The 22,500-nt window shown below is 31.7% G+C and overlaps 2 protein-coding genes across 11 annotated transcripts in view; one reads left to right on the forward strand and one right to left on the reverse strand.

The window, feature by feature from the left end:
* Positions 1-22,500, reverse strand: part of LOC115218522 (syntaxin-binding protein 1) — a 163,730-nt gene that overhangs the window by 53,191 nt on the left and 88,039 nt on the right. For 2 of the 7 annotated variants that reach the window (XM_036507404.1, XM_036507385.1), the window contains exon 4: positions 12,089-12,164. In XM_036507404.1, coding sequence (XP_036363297.1) covers positions 12,089-12,164 — 76 coding nt within the window. Of the gene's footprint in view, positions 1-12,084; positions 12,165-12,833; positions 12,894-14,638; positions 14,690-14,927; positions 15,048-22,500 lie in introns of those variants that run through there. The other 5 variants (XM_029788401.2, XM_036507391.1, XM_036507400.1 and 2 more) reach the window with 5 other exon arrangements.
* The window catches only part of LOC115218494 (rap guanine nucleotide exchange factor 1), a 211,035-nt gene continuing 200,899 nt past the window's right edge, over positions 12,365-22,500 (forward strand). For 2 of the 4 annotated variants that reach the window (XM_029788364.2, XM_029788356.2), the window contains exon 1: positions 12,365-12,693. In XM_029788364.2, the coding sequence (XP_029644224.1) occupies positions 12,669-12,693 (25 nt within the window). In that variant the 5' untranslated portion in view covers positions 12,365-12,668. The remainder of the gene's footprint in view (positions 12,694-22,500) is intronic. The other 2 variants (XM_029788349.2, XM_029788379.2) reach the window with 2 other exon arrangements.

A 22,500-nucleotide genomic window follows, 5' to 3' on the forward strand; every position in this document is an offset into this window, starting at 1 on the left:
CCCTAAATATACCCAACAATAGGTCTAATTTCAAAGGCACAAAAATATGTGTTGGCCAGTGTAATATATTCAAATGTTGTTGCAATCAATTAATTACAATGAGTTTTTCTTGTTATACAGATTGAACTGTAATATTTTTTTAGTTTCTTGAGATGTCCATTCTTTCTGTCATTGATTTTAAGAAGTTGTACTCTATAAATATAATTCATTCATTGGTTGATGAAATTCAAGTATACATTGACTTCAAACCTATTTAGAGACACTGATCTCAAGAAATTGCTCTAAAGTTAAAAATATACAAAAGGTAAGATCTCTTATTAAATGAGTAAAATAGTTTTATTGATCTTTCATTTCCATTTACATAATTAGAGGAAAATTTCTAAGGAACTGAACTTAGAATAACTATTTCACTGGTTTTATCTTATTAGACTATTGATTGATTGTCTTTTACAAAAGACATACATCATTATTAAGAAGTAATTTTGAGATCTTCTTTCAAGCATATTTTCACATAAGAGCTTGAAAATACTTTAATTTGTTTTTTTAAGTCTCAAAATTTTTTTTCACACTAATTTTCAAAATAACCTCACCTTTAGAGTTTCATAGCAAGAAGTAAATCTAAAATTCAAGCCATTAACTTTACATGATATTACAATGGCATCTTCCTTGAATTTTAATTTTCCTTAGAAAACTAGTATTAAATGACCACATCAAGTTACAAGAATTTTACTACTACCACATCATCATCATTTAATGCCCTCCTTCCATGCTGGCACAGATTGGATGGTTTGATAAGAACTGATGAGTCAGAAGACTGCACCAAGCTCTACTGTCATCTCTGGTGTGATATCTACAGCTCGATGCCTTTCCTAATGCTAACCTTTTACAGAGTGTACCAAGTGCTTTTTTACCAGTAGCAGTGAGGTCACCAAGTAACTAGCAAGGCAAGGCACCTCTCAACAGAGGGGGTGTACTAAGTGATATGAGGTGGTGAGCTGGCAGAATCGTTAGCGCGCCGGGCGAAATGCTTATCGGTATTTCGTCTGCCGCTACGTTGAGTTCAAATTCCGCCGAGGTCGACTTTGCCTTTCATCCTTTCGGGGTCGATTAAATAAGTACCAGTTACGTACTGGGGTCGATATAATCGACTTAATCTGTTTGTCTGTCATTGTTTGTCCTCTCTGTGTCTAGCCCCTAGTGGGTAGTAAAGAAAGAGATATGAGGCGCAAATATGAAGAGAGGGTCAGAAATAAGTGTCTTGCAGTGAAGGAAATATATGGCTATCTGAACTAGAGAGAGAGGAGTAGATAAAAGAGAGACTGACTAACAATGCTAGCAGCCACTGGTTGAAATAACCATGAACACCAACAAATATGGCATATAACTGTAGAACTACTTAAGATTTCACTTAACAAATGTAATCTATCAAGTAATAACTATTAATATTAGTAATTTTTATAAAACTTCAAAACTGCTAAGGTAGTGAGAATAAGAAACTGGGATAATGATAATAAATTTTTACATTTTAATGTTATTTTTTTTTAAATGTATCAAATGCAGAGCACATACATATGCCAATGATAATTAGTTTGAAACTAGTATTTTCTAATGAAGGTATTAGATCTAATATACACATAGATTAGGGACTTGGGATTAAAGAGTTAAATATCCCTAGACAAAAAACACAAGCAAAATGAAAATTAAACCCTAGTTGTTAATCTATTCTAAATTTATGACTAAGTAGTCTACTTTAGACTATATAAGCTTTATTCTCATTAATCTAAAGTACCTTGCATCTTCTTTAGCAATACAATTTGCCTCTATTTTTTTTATTACTGAAGTTATTCCACTTAAAAATCAATTAAAACAAATGTTCATAAAGTTAGAAATAATTTGTGTAAGCAAAACGAAAACAAAATTATGTATAATGAAAACATGTGAGAATTAAATCATTATGTTAATAGCACAGTCATCAAAGTAGACAGGATTTTCCATTTTGTCGAAATTATCGGGATATGATCACTTCAAATGAAAACTAAACATTGGTCAGAATAACAAAAGTATTAAGCACCCAAAACAGCTTTTTATTAGTTATATCTATAAAATAAAGTACCAAAAAAAAAAGAAATAGAAAAATGTTGACAAGCATCAAAACAATTATTTTAAATAGCTATAACAAAACCCTATGTTAAACAAAGATAAAGCTAGCCAGTAATGTGAGATATTTGTCCACCAAAGTAAAGATGATGATCAGAAAATCAAATGATGTCATTTATGCTTCATATAACCTACAAGCACATTCTCATCTCCTGAAAACTAGTCAGGTTTTGAAGGCTCTTGTGATGATAATCTCTAACTTAACAAAATCCTCCAAACTTCCATTTCTCAAATAAGATTGTTCTGTTAAGTTGTACTCCTGCATATAAAGCAGCTACATTTGGTGCTACATTTCCAGTTCCACTTCTCACATATACATGCACACAACTCTTACAAAATCTTATGTGCCTCAATTACATGTATGCAGTCACTAAGCGAAAACTTCTGATAACTTCAGTCCAACAAAGCAACTAGTTTTGACTGCATTATTGGCATCAAACCATGCCCACCCAGCAGTATGCTCCTAAGCCTCCTCCTAGCTTAAACTATTTTCTCTATTTCTTTCAGTATCTATCTCAACTTATAGAAATATGCAATAATATGTCCCATCTTCAAGAAAAGCTACTTCCTTGTCTAGTCAACCATTGACCTAATACTCTCAAAAGTAGTTGTTAAATGTAATAAGCACACATCTCTTTTCCAACTTTGAATACCATTCCCTCCTCACAGACAACTTTTTGTATAACCAGATCTGTTGGGATGTTCTATGTCACTCATCAGCAATCTCTTGCGTTAGGAAATTTTGTCAAAAACAAATATTTACCGTGACATCAACAAAACCTTGATTGAATACCTCCTAGTATAGTTGTTTACCATGGGCTCTATTTGTCTCATTTTTTTGATCAGGAGTTTCTTGTCAGACTTACATAGCAGTGTAAGTTGACTAGGCTCTCTCTGGCATACTGGTGTTCTTCAGAGCTCAGTTACAATTTCCACTTTTAAATCCTTTAACCTCCTATGCAGACATCATACATACAACCTAAACACTGCATCCCAGTCATATATCATTTCTATGAGAAGAAACCTTGAAAACATCTTCCAATGGTGACATAACAGCTTAGTCTTGTTCAACAGCACAAAAGTACAATCACTACACATATCAGGGAAATACACCTACAATACTATACCTTCCATGAACAATACCTATGAACAACACACAACTAAGCTTTCACAAATTTACATATACAAGCTTTGCAATATCACATGATCTTTCAAAGCAAACAAAACTATGACAACTAAAAAAAGGCTAGGCTCCTTTACAAGCTTGAGCAAGATTCAGAATACTACTCATACATAGAGATGGAACAGCTACTACACACAAAATTATTCAAGAGCACATACATAAAAAAATTTATCTAACAATTAGCAAACCATCACTCACCAACATATCATATCCTGCTTCCTTTCTCTGTTACTGAAATGAATCTCAGTTTTACTAACCAGTAAATTATCACTAAATGCAGCTGTTCATCTCTCATCATTTTAACCACAACTCACAAGAAATTTCACACTAAAACTTCACCTTGACTCTTCTTCCTTAGACTTTTAGAAGTCATATTTAAAACATCATCATAAAACCTTTGTTATACTATGATGACCATAAGTGACTATGAAGGAACAAATTCAGTATTGTTTGTTAACTGAACAATATCAGTTTGTGAGAAAAGCTAAATTGAAATGACTTAAGCAAGTAAGAAAGCATTAGCCAATGCAAACTATCTTAAAGTGATAGCAGAAGCCATTTGACATAAGGTTAAACCAGAGAAAGGTCAGATCTGAAAATGATAGTGGAAGAAAATACTCATAATAACGGTAAGCTAAGGATGACAAAACCAAAGCCATTGGGTTTAACAGATTAGATAATAGATCAAGGAAACAGGAAAGGCTGGCTAAACAATGACAAATATGATGATAAAGGAATAGTTATGATAGTGTATGAATTGATCTTTCATACTTTTCATACTCTTATCCTATTTCTTTATCTCTTTAATGCATATTTTACCATTTTGCATAATAAATGCTTTCATCTTAAAAAATTATTCTACAATAAATTTTCTGTCAGATTAAGATCTAATGTGCCTCTCATCTTCAAGAAATTTAAAAAGAAAGAAACACCTTAATCCACCAGCAAATGCTTCCATATACAATATATTTAGTCTTTAGCAGAATGAGAAAATCTTGAAAACATTTTCAAAATTACCCAAGCTTCAACTTATATTTAAATACACAAAGCATTTTGCTGACCGTCTTCAATTTTTTTTTAATATTCATTATGCAGTTAGTTTTATTGTTACACAATATTTAACTGGAATGTAACAAGAAATGTCAAAAAGTTTTGATGTATAATTCTTTCATTGAGTTTTCACTTTTTAGGATACCAAATCAAAAGAGCTTTGACAAATCTGGAAAATGTCATTTAAACAAAAAATGCCATATTTTCATACTGTACAAAACAAGACCTGATTTTAATCAGTAAATAGTTTGATAGAAATTTGAAAATCTTTTGATAATATCAAAATCCAATTCATATAGAGATTATGAGTCTGTTGTAATACATTACAGCAAAATATACATTTTGAATGCTGAAGATCTGTACAATTAGTGAGGAACAATTTAGTAATTATAGCATCTAATATATGTCATGAGAAAGGGTGAACATAAACGCAAGGAAATATAGAGCATTAGTCAAAACGTGCAACTGTGATGAATGTTATGAATACAATGTAAAAGAATAATGTATGCTGAGTGAAAAAAGTGTTTGGAATTGATGTTTGTCCCCTGTCAATGTTGAACAAGTAGATTTATGACGAAAAGCATTCTAATTACGACCATTCTGTCTTTTTGAGAGTTACTAGAACAACATAAACTAATGTGCCCTGTGCTTTTTTAAAGTTACTAGTGTGATTTGAAAGAGATTTGGTTGCTATTTCTTGTAAGTGAAGTGACTATACAAGGGCTCCCTAATTGGTTCACCCAGTGTGAATTGGCTACAGAAAGTTACAGAGGTAGATTTTAGAAGAAATATGAATGCTAGGTTTCATACCTGTCCAGCTCATTCATACAGGCATAGAAAAATATCTTTGTACAAAGCTTCTTGAGTTTGAACCAAAATTATATTATCAGGACTGAATTCTTAGTTATTCAACAGCCATTCTGTCTATATCTTCATGTATTAGAAAGCATATCTGTAATGCTTACATTTGTAATCTGCCATTCTATACTATTGGAATCTGAACAGTGCAGATTTAGACCACTTCTCTCAAAATTGGTAACTACTAGTTGGATTCCAGTTGTTTGTATGAGGGTCAAAAAGGACTGCTTGACTCTGTTACTAAAAAAAATTCAGCTTCCTCTTCATATAGAGATTATGAGTCTGTTGTAATATATTACAGCAAACTATACATTTTGAACAAAGATCTGTACACTTAATGAGGAACAATTTAGTCTAAACTGAAATGAGAATATCAGTTACACCCAATTGCAGAAGACCTTGATGTTAGAGAAAGAATTCATATGACATTTCTCAATTTGCTACTTGGTTTATATTTCTTGCTTCTTTCTGATCTTCATGGTTAGGCAGTTTTACTTTTTCACCTTCTTTTATAATACATACCAGATTATATTTTACTTTAAAAAATCCATTAATGATCCACTGTTTTATATGTAACAATATAAGAGTTTTTAAATCATTAATCAGACTATTGTTTTCTTTTTGGAATCACATATTTGTATTTTATTCTGCACTAAACTCTCTATCAAATTAAGGTAGTATATGTTTATGAATCAGTACATTGATCATCATCATCATCATCATCATCGCCATTTAACGTCTGCTTTCCATGCTGGCATGGGTTTGATGGAAAGCGGACGTTAAATGATGACTGTGATCAATGTACTGATTCATAAACAACAATGATTAAAATGGTCTCTATTGATGTTCAGGATATAATAGGACATCTGATTAATCCTAAGGATGGGTCATATGAACCAACTTGATGAGTAATTTAACTTTTTAGCTTATAAGCTCTTACTTGGCCTTAAGTTTCCATCACTTCAGTGTCCAGGAATAATCTGAAGCATTTTTTTTAAGCCAGTGACTATATATATTAAATTCTATAATTACTAAATTGTTCCTCACTAACTGTACGGATCTTCAACATTCAAAATGTATATTTTCCTGTAATATATTACAACAGACTCAATCTGTATATGAAGGGGAAACTGAATTTTTTTTAGTAACAGAGTCAAGCAGTTCTCTAAATTTTTCCAGCTGCTTCCTACAAATCCTAATTACCATACAATCAACAGCTCTACTTTAGGCACTAAATATATTTTCTAAAAAATAAAAAAACTCTTTATCTAACATATGAGCATACTACTGGAGCAGTCCATAGCTAACCATGCAGCCAGATAACCAATCCACTTAATTTTTAATTCATTGATCTATCAAAGCTCCCAATACACCTTTTACACTAACTACACAATACCAAATTAGTCATGAATAGAGAACACTTCTTGTACTCTACTGCTGAATTTTTGGGAAAATGGCCATCATTCAAGCCCATCCAATAAGAAAAATTCTAAAAATGTATCAAATTACAAAACAATTAAACAGCATAAATTTATAAAGCCACAAAATTTTAATTTTAACAATAAAGAATTTTTTTTAAATGACAGACATGAAATATCAGATGATTTTTTTCCCAGCACTTAGTAAAATGACAAAGACTTTATTTTTTAAACTAAAAGTGTTTGATATTGATAAGCATGTGTCAAGTAATTGTTTTTGTTATTATCACTACTAACTATCAAAGTACTTAGAATGCTTTGTAAACATTATTCCATTTCATATCAATAGCAATATTAAGTATACTGCTTCAAGTTTTGGTACCAAGAGCAACTATGTACAATTCAGATTAGCAAATCTGATTATGAAAAGAAAATATTATCTACAACATTGATTTCAAATTTTGACACAAGGCCAGCAATTTCAGAGTAGGAGGTAAGTCAGTTACATCAACTCCATTATGCAACTCATACTTATTTTATTGACTCTGAAAGGAAGAAAGGCAAAGTCATACTCTAGCACCAGTGATTTCAGAAGTGGCTGATAAACTGTAAGATAATGGTCTTGAAACTAAGTCTGAATTCCAAGATACAGATGAAATTATTACTGCTAAATTGTACCATTCTAATGAATAGAATGAAGTACTTTTATGTACTTTACATTAAAAATCATTAAAAAATCCCCCATAAAAATATGAATTGCACACCAAAAAAAAAAAGTGTATCAATGGTTACATTTTACATTAGCATAAACTAATCATAAAGAGATCAGTTATACATGATTAATCACTATCTAATTTTCTGGCCATTTAATTATATTAAATTACACATTGATACTTGTATAACTGGATTTATATCAATAACATATCTATTCATTCTTAATACGTTCTGGCAGATTCAAGCATGAATGTCTAATTGTTGTTGTTTGTTGTCATCAGAGAACACATCCTCCCTTCATATGATGCATGTTCATCAATATAAGGGAACATTGAGACACTGCAGGGTTTCAACCTTATTGTGTCTTGTTAGTTAAAGCCTAGCAGACTGATGAATCTAACAAGAGTACAAGTTCTTGTTTATAGAAATCAACAGACAAATTATTTGCTGATGCCTGCCAAACAGATAATAATTTATGGGGTACACACAGAGAATATATTAAGAATGAATAGTTACATTATTGCTTAGATTCCTACTGTTCTGCATGCACCTAATAAATTACTATCTGTTAATGATAGCATTCATCAGCAAGTAATTTGTTTGAAGATTTCTATATACAAGAGTTCATGATTTTGTTAGATTCATCAGTCCAGTAGGGTAGCTTTGACTGAAGTGACATGTTATAAGGTTGAAATATTGCAGTGTCTCAAAGTATCCTTACACCAGTGAATGCGTTATAAACATGTATCATCCAAAAGAGATGTTCTCCAATGCAAATAAATAAGTAAAGAATTCATAAATAAATATAAATGCAATCAGACATAGTCAAATTTGCCAAAATGTATAAGAATGAAAAGAGATATTATTTAGACTCTCACTGTTCTGCATGCAACTTATGGATTTATTTCCTTATTCGTCTAAAGGTGAATATCATATTAAAACATTACAATTTTAAGAGCTAATGAATAAGAGACATTTTAGAGATTCAGAGAATTTTCACTTGGAACTAATACAGTTCTTTGTTAATTTAAAAATTTACAGATGACTATATTCCATTTAACAAATCAGGTCATAAACATTTTCAGATATATTTTATAATATGTTATTTTGTTTAGACCCCAAATTTTTTTTTATTCTAAGCAGATTAAAAAAAAAAGAAAGAAATGATTAGCACTTATAAAATTTCTACAATTATTCTTATACCTATTGCAAAAGCCGTTGCACAAAAAATATTGCATATACTTACAAGGGAGATAATTTCCTTTTTTTTAATGCATGACATGTTTCAATGTGCTCAGAAAATGCAAAGGAAAATCTTAGTACAAACTTCAGTTACTTAATGATATTAGTGATTAGAAATGATTTCTATTAGATATATCCCCTTAATAATGAGGTAACTTTTGATAAGCAACACGCTAATATTCAAGCCTATTTATCTATTTAATAAAGAAAAATTTACATCTCATAATAAAATTCCATTGCTTCAATGTTTTTATGTTTTACAAAAGTAATTTCCATTCATACAATTTGAAAAATCTTGGCAGATCCCTGTCACATAAATTTCAAGAGAAGAAACCAAACAAAAACAATATTTGATTTTTAAGCTAAGGTTAAAGCTTATGGTCCATAGTAAATTTTAAAAATAAATACACAATACCCATGACTTACGGCCTTATAAACTAGGGGAAGTGGTCAAACAAATAAGTTATGAATATATTACGTCATAAAACTGCATAACAATTATAGCTCTGAGGAAGCTGTGAGGTGATGCAAAAGCACCCAGCTACAAGTGCATTGCATCTTATAGCAGAAACAGCTGCAAACTAATTAATTTCACTGCATAATTTCCTGTTCCTTCGTCCTTTATTTCATTTCATAAAAATGAATACATAGATGGAATTTTAAACAGTATTAGCAAATTCTTTGTGTTGTGTACATCGTTCTGAGATTTACAAAGCAGTTTTTCCACATATTCCTCATCTCAAGAAATAGTCAATAAGCCAGATCTTTTTTGGTATATCAATTACACAGCAATAATCATCTGTACATAAGTTTTTAGAAATTTTTCTTTTGTCCAGCTAGCATAAATAGTAAAATGTACCAAATTTTTGCAGCAGCTAATGTCAACAACATCTAGTTGCATTATATAGTAACTTACTCAGTTTCCAATATCTTACATGCATCATCATCCTGTATCATAAATGCTTGACATGCATTTAAAAAAGCAGTAATAAAGATGTAGTTACAAAATGGCCCTCTCCACTCATTAATCAACACCTAACATAATTTAGGTTCATATTCACTAATTTTGAGATATATAGAAATTGAATTTTATGTACTTCAAATATATATGATTGTCATTACAAAAATGTATATTTTCATGCTTCCCTATATCATAGTATCTCATCATCTTTCTGAGGTCTAGTTTAAATATTTCTAATTGCATAAATAGTTTCATATAAGTTAAATTGACTCATCTACATAAGGACAGCAATGCCATGTCCTTTTTCAATGCAGTAACATCAATTTGAGTTTCATATGACACTCCACTTCTTACAGTTCAGTTGTCCAGTTTTATCTTCACTGCCAATCTTCTCAAAAATTTTCTCTTTTTAATTTGTTTGTTACTTCATACCTTCTAACCAACAAGCATGCCAATAATCAGTGTTTTTATTAGCCACAGATCATAACTAAACTAATTTTCTCTCACTCACAAATATATAAGTAAAAATAAAAAGTCATCTGTTATCAAGAGGTTTATAATTGTATAATGGTAAGTAATTTTTGCATTCTGAAGGAAAAAAGATGAAGGTAGGTTTTTAAACCCAGCTAAGGATTCCTAACATTCAACATAATTTAATTTTTAAAAAATAATGAAAGGATGCGAAAATGTTAAATTTCCTACAACAGGTTTCTTTATTCCTAAACATAAATAGCATTTATCTTAAAAGCATTGTGCTTTAACATCTTTAAATGTTATTCACAAGCTCGTGGAAACAAAATTAATCAGTAAAGGCTTATTAATCAATCAACTTCCAGAGATAAAGAAGCAGATATATTCCTAAACGTGATTTAAGCTTATCACTTGGGAAATAGGGACACTTTTGGTGGACATGAGCGGTATACTCAGTCAAGAGTATCATGTAGGAAGAGAGTAAAAAAGGTCAACTTGTCCTTTTGGATACCACCACACTAAAGAGCAACACAATGGAATTTTAAAAAATACAATAGAAAGAAATAATCTGGAGTAATTTATCAAGGTATTTAGTATCTTCATTACTAAGATGTTCTAGACGAGAGAAGGAATTCCAGTCGAGACACTCTACAAGCACCGCATATTAATAAATATCATAATTTTAATAAAAATCATGTGATGCGGATGATGAAAGCTATGTAGTAACTACTGATAATAAAGACGATCGTTTCACCTTTGTTTAATGAAATTAACTTAATATTGATGAGCTTTGATAATGCAAAAAAATGAGACAATTTGCAATCAACGAACGCCAAATCGAATATTGTGCAACAATTTGATTGAGTGTATAGAATATATATATATGTATGTAAATATATAATATACATTAGTGTGAATGAATTTTGGTGAAATCAGATGACAACACTTGGAATGCCTTGTTAAGGAAGATTAGACATGATTTGATAAAATCAAATGAATTTGTCCTCAATATAGAATGTACACAAATATATTTAACCCGATTATTATTTCGTTGAAGCAAGAGAGAAATCGATTAGTTCAGCAACTGGGTCAATAAACATCCCACTAGCATTTAACCTAAGACCGACCCAGAGACGAAGAACAACGTCCAATCTAAAATATTAGTGATGGAAAAACATCTTCGAGAATAGAACAAATAGAACTAAGTATACATGAGATGGCAATGTAGCAACAGTTGACTTAAAATTAAGTTTGCTAAATTTCTGATATCATTTAATTATGTTGTTCTATAATTAATAATGAAAGTAACAAATGTCAGTATACATAACAGCAATCCAGATATTGATTTTCAACAGATGAATAGATTTTGATTAGAAATACCTCAACAGTTTACATTAGTCACAATATCGAAAGCAAAGGAATGTTATTACATATTTATTGCAATCAAATTCTCAGTGATTTGAACGTGAAATTTATGGAACTATTTGGGGGCGGGGTTTTATTAAAAAAGACATTTGCAATCACTTCATTTAAGAGGAAGAAAAACTAGCAAAATCATAATTAAAAGGTCAAATCAATAAACGGAGCTATAATTTAATAAAAGAAGTATACAGTTCGGTGTTCTAATTTCTTGTAAAAGAAATACAATCATTTTTAATTCAATAGAAAAAAATGGGAGTGATACTAATAAACATATTCTTTAGTAGTAGAGAAAATCTCCAACTGAAATAAGATTTCACTTGAAACTATATGAAAAAAAAAATCCCTTAACTGGTTTTTATTTAAACATCTTTTCAGATCGTGCAAAATTAAAATCGAAATATCATTTAGTTAAAAAGCAAAGCATAATTTGACATTTTACTAAGAAAGATATGTCTTCTGCATCGGACGGGCGTAAGAAAAATTACGCTCAACAAAATATCAGTAAATATAATTAAAATTCTATAAATTCAGATTGTTTATTGCTTTCAACAAAACAATAGTAATTGCAGAATGACAAAAATAAATAAATAAATAAAACGTTTAATCACTTACTTTCGTGAACTGCTGATTTGAGCGCCATTTTGAAGGTTTTTTTCTGAAATCCTCGATCGTAGTAAAATCTGGAATGCTGGGAAAGTCAATCAAATCATAATCAATATACTGATTACACTTAATACTTATCTTCACGAATTATAACAAATGAAACGCCTACTATTTCTATCGCATAAAATTGCTTCTAAAATTAAAAGATTATTTTTCAATAAAAGACAAAAATTTATCAATTTTCTTTCAGGCCCGGAACTGTTTTACTGGTTGATATCATTGAGTATTTCGTAAACTTCACTTGCCGGAAACCATCGATTTTAGCCGAACTTCATCTTCGTTGTTTTTCAGACTGCGGCGTTTGTCACTATGCGATTACTTGCTACTACTACTACTATTAGTTGTTTTCCTCCTCTTGCTACTACTGCGAGGAGGAAACAGATGCAGTAGTTGCTGGCTTTACAGTTGTTGTTAGTAAATGGCTGCTGTGTTTTGTTATTCTTTATCTTCGGGCCTTCCGATGTACGATCTGGTCTTTCCCACTCTGGACTTTGTAGAACATGACGTAAAATAACTACCATCCTTAAAGATGTCTGGAAAAGCAGAAAAAACAGGTAAGCTTCCGCGATCGGGTAAATAAGAGGATTAAATGTCGAGGACGGAAAAGGTAACGGAATTGAATGAAGCGTCAAGCAACGGGGATATAATATAAATGATACAAGAATAGTAGTAAATATATGTGTATTTTTTTCACCTGTGTAGATAATTCAAGTAGTAATATATTGGGTGTATACTGCATAAAGAATACTAATTGACTTCAGCGATGGCAATGAGTGTGAATGTAAATTTCGAAATCCTATCTCCACTGACTAATGCACACTTACACGCACTCACAAATATACATTCATACTTATGTGTGTACGTGTATCTTTGTATATATAATGAATTCAATATAGTGTGAAAATATATATGTAAAAAAAAAAGAAATTGCTCGCTTATTGGGAGTGGCTCAGGTTTTGTTTTATGATGAACTGCTAAAATTTAGTTTGTTTAGAAATATATTTAAGTTTGAGCCAACTGTACTTACTCATTAAGGACTATCCGGAACGTTATATATATATATATATATGTATATGTATATATATGTATATGTATATAGATGTATATGTATATAGATGTGTGTGTGAGTCTACAGCAGTAGAAAAGTCAGTTTGTACTGTCGGCTGTATTTTACCAAGATTTGATCGTCGGTTTTAGCCTCATCAAGATAAATGACAATAAAAAATTGGCAGATCAAATTATATGAAAAAAAATATTTCTTTGCTACCCGTTTTTCACTCTGATTTTTGTAAAGATTATTAATAATTGACCAGATAGTTTAAATATATATCTTGACAATGAATTTGTATTCACCTATTTTAGATGACGTCTCTGTCTAATATCTCTTTAATATGTTCTTGAATTTTTCATTCCCTTCATTATCAATCACTGTAATTTGTACGTCTCTAAATAATTAGCTCGAAATTCGTGTTTCTCTCTCTCTCTCTTAATCAAGCTTATTCAGTTAGCTATTTTGTCATCGTTTAAATCACTTGTCTTATCAGTACCGGTGATACTAAGAATATATTAAGAAAACAGCTGTTGTTTAGTATTAATAAAACCCATCATAAAAAAAATAACGTTCCCTAAACCCTCAAAATTAATATATTCTACAGGTTTAACCGAATATCTGAAATTTCGTCTTCCTTGAAGAGGAAGGGGTGGGCATAAAAAGTAGATCTCTGCTTTAATTTATTGGTAGCTAATTGTGGTTCGGATTACACTGCATTTGATTTCACACTAATTGTCGCTTCTCAACTAATATATATTTATTAACAGAATAACTGTGTGACCGACTGTTATCACTTAACTCCTGCATTAGAGTCTTTCAGACTGCTCTATTGGTTGAGTATTATATATATATATATATATATATATAGGAGAGAATGCGAAGAAAAGTTGAAAATATCGGTGCCATACAGTCGAAGCGGATATAATGTACATGAGGTTAGCTAATCTATTCTGAAGCAAAAGGGAATATTAAAAAGTCCGGTCTCGCTTATTGTCAAATTACTCGTTTTTCGCTTCCACTTCAATCTTACGTAGTACGTAGGTATTTGCTACTGGCATCAAATGCATTATCCATACATGCATATGTGCAGACACATGTATGGACACAGACACAATTGTAATACAAAATATGCACAAGCCGAAATTAAAATGCTAGTCTTCCGGTTTTCTACTTTTAAGTCTTGTGTGTGTGTGTGTGTATGTACTTCAGAGTGCACTTGGTAGGCTTGCGTTCAGTATTGATACTAGCATATGCGATGTGTTCGTGTGTGAGCATATGTAATATATTTCTGCTGGATACAAATTAAACAGATCGGTTATGAGATTCGGATTGAGCAAGATACTCTCGGTAGTGCTAGCTTAAAATCAATGTGATTATTATTTTTCCCTTATTTCTGTCGGGTTTTAAGCACTGCTTAACATATTGAGACGGATAAAAACAAATATTACATTGTCAAGTACTTGACCATTTCTGTCAAAACCCATGCATCGTATCTCTTTGACTTCAATTTTTTCTCATGTGTGTTGGTTAAGTCGTTCGTATCTCATCAGATATGGAACTAACTCAATTTCTAAACTGAGGTAGATTTCTGTCTAGATAATTTCCTTGTTTTCAGCTTCAACTTGATAGATGTGTGTGTGTGTGATTTCATAGAATGTAATTGAAGTGATCCAGGTTGTGTCTGCTGTATTTAGCAGTGACACGGAGCTTGACATGAATGAATTACTTGTTCAGTACCTTATGGTCTTGAGTTCAAATCTATTTGAGATCACTAAGATAGCTGCGGAAAGAATTGCTGTGGGTTTCTTTCGATGAATGATGATGATTCTAGATAGGATAGAACAGTGGAGTTGATACGTACAATAAGCCGGATTAGAGATTTTTTCCCCGATTCCCACTAGATTCAACTTTGCTTCTTTAGAAACGACGGTCGACGAAGTACCAGTAAGATAGTGTTAATTCAATCGGCTACAGCCCTTCTTGCCTTAAAAATGGCTTCATATCTTGTATAAAAACATCAAACCATTGATGTGTGTGCGTATGTATACATGTACGTATGTATGTGTGTATGTATGTGTACCCAACGAAATGTCAAAGTATGTGTATGTTCTCATACACACACACACACACACACACACACACACACATACATATATATATATATATAACCAATGCCTATAAAACAGGTTCCCTTAATATGACGAATATTCATATTTGTGTAATTGTTTAAATTTTACATCGACATGTTACATCTCTGTTAGTGTATATGCTAAGTCTGCGCTGACAATTAATATTTCTGCCGAATATTTGATTATTCTCCCATCAGTTATATCATAAAGCGGAAACATCGATGAAAGAAAACCAGTCCTTGTTTTGTCTGTTGTTTTTTTTCCTCTTTTTTTCTTTTTAATTTCTTCTTCACCATTATCGTTTTTGCTCGTCAGTAAAGTTTAGCCAAATACAGAAAGATTTGTCATTATATTATTGTTTGAAGTAGTTAATGTTAATACCACTAGATGATATTTCTGAACAATTCATAGTAGTAGTTTTCTGTCTAGAAGTGGCAGTATTATAAATGTGCCCTTATTTATTCAGCCTGTCATGGAAATGTGAATTATTACCAGTCTTTTAAGACGTCTTGTTATAATAGAATAGATACACATTAAATGAAAATGACCTATTTATTATTCTTTTTGCTTATTATAGTAATCAATATTATATAGAAATATCTAAATATTTTTTGGTGAGTGTCAGTCCCAAATTATAAAACTTACCTTAACCAACATTGAATTATTTAAAAATCTCTGTTCTCATTCAGATAGAGATTTAGTTTTTACTGTCCTCAATGACATGAAATATTAGAGACAGTTAATTAATTTGAACCTCACTGTTGAAATTTATTAAGTATTGCAATGGCTTCATTTGCTTTTGAGATTTACATGTATACAATTTGCCTTTAAACCTTTACGTCTAATATATCTCATGTTTTTGAATTTTCTGTTTTTTTTCTTTTGCTGTGAGCCACTTAAGCTTTATTCTCACTGATTTTTTTTCTTCAATCTTTTAAGTTATTCACCATATTCTTTGCTAGATTTAACCATTTTCATTTCTATTTTTAAATACATAAACCTCCAAAATTCAAGTAGTAAAAGTTTCTCTAATTTTGTAAACCGTCAGGTTACTCTAGCAAATACATTTGTCTGCCCTACAATATAATAGGAATAATGAGTGGATAAAAATTGTATAGTGGGCGAAATGCCAGTTATGAAATGAATCCAGCTGGCAGATATATTCACTGAGCAGACATCAAAAGAATAAATAAGAATTTATTAGAATTTTCTTTCTTTGTAAAATTATAGATTTCTTTTTCCTTTTCACTCCTCAAATTTAAGGAAAGTTTGGTAACAGAAGTTATATCTTTGGTTCAGTATTTGGAGATAAGAAGAAAAAAGAAATTTAATCCTTCACTAGGAGGTGTGAGCTGAACAGCCAGTTGTCTAGCATAAATACTTTTTTAAGATCCCCTTTAAAGAAAGAGGGAGAAAATCTCTAGTTAGTTGTAATCTTCAATCTGTTGCATATCTATCACTCCCAATAGTTTCAGAATTTTTTTCTATTGTCATGGTGCTTAATTTTGAGATTAAAAATATTACTGAATAGATTGAAGTTGATTAAAAAAAAATTTTTGTTAGAATTGTTAGTTTGAAGAAATATGAGGATATTTTCACATAATAAAAATTTTCATTTGTTCAGCTAGAAAAACAAAAAAATCTTTGTTAAATTGAACTGATTATCATGACTAATTATATTCTCACAACCTGTTCACTGTATCATGATCATTAATTTCTACAACAAAAGACTATTAAAATGATATTTATAACTATCAAATGTTTATCATAATTTTGACTAATATTTATTTCTGAATTCCCTTTTATAGTAAGCAAGGTGAAACTGAAAATCTATATCGGTTTTTTTATATCTGAATGTTGTAAATTCAAATGAAGTTTATTTTTGTTTTGAAGATACTATAGAAATAAATATAAAAATTCAAATATTTATAATAGGAAATGAAAGACTGTGTAATCACTTTTTGTTAAAATAGGGATTTCTGATTCAGTGAATGGCAGTTGAGAAATAGCAACTAAAATCAAAACTTTGAAAGATTGCTCTACATGAAGTGTCATGGTATTTAAATTCTTGAAATTAATCAGTGTTCTGACCATTTAATTGTTGCCAAACAAAATATACTAATTAATATTTGTTGTAAATAAATTCTCTTAATGGAGTGAAAAGCATCTGTTGATCATGGCATGAGGTAAAATTATATTGAACATTGATTCATATAACTAGATATGGAATACTGGAATATGTGAAAATTTAAATATAGTGTGCTTTTCTCCCACAATTGATCATTATTTAATTATGTTTTATTTAAGGAATAGCAGCAATATCTAGCTTTGTGAAATTAAGTAAAATCAGCTTCTAGTTTTAATAGTCAAATCTTACTTTTGTAGGCATGTTAAACAAAACTAAATTAGTATGAATTATTATATTAAACCAGCAACATTGTGACCTAACAACTGTATAATTCTAAACTACATAATTTCTGTATTTCATAGTTTCTTCATTAATTATTACTCTAAATGTTACTGAAATTTATGAAGTTTGTGCGGTACTGTTATAGACTGAACAGGCTTTTGATATAAGTCCAGTTATGCAAACATTTCTAAGTGATCCTTTAAGTTCAAAAATTCAACATAAATGAGATGGGCAAAAGTTTTACCATTGTTACTCTGCACGATACCATACTAAAGACTAAAATGAATTTCAGCTGAGCTGTAACATCTCATAAATTTTAATTCAGTAGGGTTACCAATGAACTTAATTGCCATTTTGCTTAAAGTGGTTTGCTGTATCAGATTGTTTATTATAGCTTTCTCACTATGATCTTACCGCAATTATCAAGACATGGTCCAAGTTTGTTATCATTACCATCATCACTTAAAGTCCATTTTGCAACACTGGCATGGGTTGGATGGTTTGACAAGAGCTGACAGACCAGAGATAAAGATGGAAAATATATGTTGTGCCACTGGTAAAGACTACAAAAGATTATTTACTCTTCTAGTGGGCTTAAGATGAACTTTGAGGTGACAAATGACAACCTGTCTGATTTTGCAGTTTTTATGTTGGAGACAAACATTTCATTTAATTTTCTTTGCATTAAAGCAACTTATATTTACAAATTTCAGATTAAGAAACTGTCTTTAACCTTGCTATCCTGTCATACAATACAACTGTGTTTTTAGTAACCATTTAAAAAATTATAACCGAAAGATCACTAAAATCATTCACGTGCTAATTCAGGTCTTTAAGTTTGCCAGCTACTGTAAACAAACACAACAAGTACTTAATCTGCTGTAATCTTAATTGTTTTGTATTCTTGTTTGATTTATCTTTTTGATGATGTTTCATTTTAATGTACACTTTTCCATGCTTGCATGGTTTAGATGAAATTCATTGAGGCAGATTTTCTATAGCTGGATGCTCTTCCTGTTACCATCCTTCACCTGTTTCCAAGCAAGGTAATATTTCCATTAGTCTTCAAGCATGAATAGCCCAATGGCTAGATGTGATTTCACTGAAGATTGCAAGCAAATGACACTACTTATTTAAAACCATTTGTTTACAATTAATGTATGATGACAAAACAAAGATACACATAAACACACATTATACATAGAATGGGTTTCTTTCAGTTTCCATCTACCAAATCCGCTCAAAATGTTTGGTCAGCCCAGGCTAAAGCAGAAGATACATTCCTAAGATAGCATGAAATAGGCCTGATCCTAAACCATGCAATTGTAAAGGGAGCATCTTAACCACACAGGTAGACCTGTACCTATCAGGTTGCAATGAACTATATTCTGACATGAACATCAAATAAAGAAAATTTGCATCTTAGAACAACTAATTGCTGTTAAATGAAAGTAATAAATCAATATTATTGTCAAGAATGTAGCAAAGGTAGATCTGAAGAGTGAGTTACATGACGGTGCTTATGATAATTGTCTCTAATGAAGCCAAAATGTCACACATTGTGGGGTAGTTGGTCAAATAAATAGACCCCCAACACTTGACTTGGACGATATTTTATCAATCCCAGAAGGATGACAGGTAAAGTTGACCATGGCAAATTGAACTTTGAATGAGAAGAGCTGCAATAAATACAGCAGAGTATTTGGTCCTATGTCTGAATGATTCAGCCAATGCAAATAATAATGATAATTGTTTTGTAGGAAATTCAGAGCTGAAAAAAAAAAATGATTTCCTCATCATGAGAGAATTGCTTGATGTCATTCATCTGTCTCTATTTGTTTTTTGTTTTCATAATTACATCTTAATATGTACATTATATATGTGGGTGTGTGTAAAGGTAAGATCCAAAGATCAAGGTGTAGGAAGTTAGTGAGCTTCAAGCAATCTGTAGATCTATAAAACAACATTCAGGAACAAGAGCAGTTTATTGGCAAAGGTTGTGAATTTTTCTCATCAATGTATGAGAAGCTGAAAAAAGTTAATTTTATAGTTCATGGTTAGCAATGCGTTGTTGTATATGTAAGCAAATATCCAAAACATTTTGGATATATATATATATATATATATACATACATACACACATACATATATACACATACATACACATATATACATACATATATATAAACATACATACACATATATACATATATATATATATATATATATATATATATACATATATACATATATACACACACACACACACACATATATACATACATATATATAAATATACACATGTATATATGTATGCACATCATGACGATACATACACGCATATATATATATATATACCAACATATATACACACATACATATTTTTTTATTTGTTCTCACACATGTGTGTGTATATATATACATACACACACACATACATACGCAATGGTGGGTGTTAAAGTAGCTTCTCAACAACTCAAGTGCAAATGTGATACATCCTCAACTTTGCAAAAGCCTTTGATAAAACCAACCATTGTATATCATATTACAAACTTTGCGATTTCGGCATTGTCAGCAAACTTGGAGAGTGGCTACATGACTTTCTAAAAGATAGACGTCAAGCAATGGTGGCCAATGGAACTACCTCAAAGGAAACACAAATAGTAAGTAGTATTCCATGGGGCACTCTCTTAGGGCCACTGCTATTCATAATGGCCCTCTCAGACATGCCCTCAGCTGCTCAGATAGCCACTCTCACTCGTTATGCAGATGACACAAAAGTTTTTAACATGATTCAGAACCTTGGAAATATTGTGCATCCTGAACAGGAGTTGGACACCATATACAGGTGGGCTGAGAACAATAACATGTCATTGGATGCTGGAAAATTCCAAGCTCTGTGCAACAAGCACACAAAGCTGAATAGCATGCAGACAAGATACACTGGTCCAAGAGGAATTGCAAACCCCAAATCAAAATTGGTGCATGACATGAGCATTGGCATGAGTAATGATGCATCTTTCCAGGTGCATATTATTAATTTGGCAATAAAATATAGATGGATAGCTGGATGGATTCTCTGAACTCACAGAAGAAGAGGAAAGGAAAGTATGATGGTCCTTTGGAGGATATATATTCTCAGCCACTTGGACTACTACACCTAACTATGATCAGCATACAGTATAAAATTAACGGTGGAATTCCAAGCAATCCAATGAAGAAAATCATCTCAGTGCAACATATCAGCTAATGGGAAAGGCTGAGAGTGTTGAGACTCTTCTCCCTAAAATAAAGGCAGGAAAGATATGCAGTGATATACATCTGGAAAACCCTGGAAGAACTTTATCAAACTTTAGCATTAAAAATTACACAAACAACAGAATGGGGCACCACTGCATAGGGCCAATGATCCCACCATCACCATCAAAATACAGGACTAGATACTGCAACAGTTTGGGTTTCAAAGGCCCACACCTCTTCAATATCTTTCTAACATCCTTGAGAGAGCTGCATGGTATGGATAGAGGCATCGGCAAAACAAAACTAGAACGCCTCATGTCAAGGGTTTTGGATGAACCTACATCATAAATATATATCTATGTTTATATGTACATATATATGTAGGTATGTATGTATCTGTATATATACTTATATATGTATCTGTATGTGTACTTAGATAGGTATCTATGTGTGTACTTAGGTATCTATGTGCGTACTTAGATATGTATCTATATACGTATGTATATATGTGTGTATATATGTACTTCTATATGTACGGGTGCATCTATGTACTTCTATACGTACAGATGGTGTCTACATGCTCCGATATGTACAGAGGTGTCTACCAACTTTGATATGTACGGAGGGGTCTATGTACCGCGATACGTATGGAGTGGAGTCTGTGTACTTCTGTATGTATGTATATATATATAGTAAAAGCAGATAAAGAAGCCTGGGCTATAGACAGTATAAAATCTAACCCCAGAGCTTTCTGCAAGCTTGCCATAGAAACTGCTTAAGTGCACTGCAAGATAGGGTCACTCCTCGAAAAAGATGGTACACTCACAGGAAACCCAATGAAGATAAGTGAAATACTAAATGAGCAATTCAAAAGTATTTTCACTCCACTCCTAGGATACTTGCAAGTCAGCAATCCAACTGACTTCTTTACCACTACAGATATAAAAACAGAGGCAGTGATGATCGATTACATCAATATAAAGGAAAACGATGTAATAAGGCCTATAGATGAAATGAACCAGAAACTCAGCTACTGGTCCTGGTAGATTCCCAGCAATCTGTCTAAAAGTATGTGAGCGAGTCCTAGCAAGACCACTGCAGCCCTCTTTCAGAGCTTCCTTGCAACTGGCAAACTTCCAAGAAAAATGAAGGAGGGTAAAATATGCCCTATTCATAAAGGAGGTAGCAGAGCAGAGGCCAAGAACTACAGACCTATATCTCTGACCTCACACATCAGCAAGGTCATGGAACAAATACTCAGAAGAAAACTAATTGTCTTCCTTGAAGAAAATGACTTGCTGCCCGACATCCAACATGGTTTCCAACCAGGAAGCTGCCTGACTCAGCTCTTACTATACTATGACTTGGTGCTGAAACATCTGTTCAACCACTCAAATGTGGAAGTGATATATCTCGACTTTAGAAAGGCCTTTGATAAAGTCAATCATGGAATGATATGTCACAAAGTCCATGATCTCGGCATAGTTGGAAAATTGGGAGAATAGCTTCATGAATGACAATGAAGTGCAGG

This window comes from Octopus sinensis, linkage group LG1 (genome assembly GCF_006345805.1).
Source record: "Octopus sinensis linkage group LG1, ASM634580v1, whole genome shotgun sequence".
In the NCBI taxonomy this organism is placed as follows: domain Eukaryota; kingdom Metazoa; phylum Mollusca; class Cephalopoda; order Octopoda; family Octopodidae; genus Octopus; species Octopus sinensis.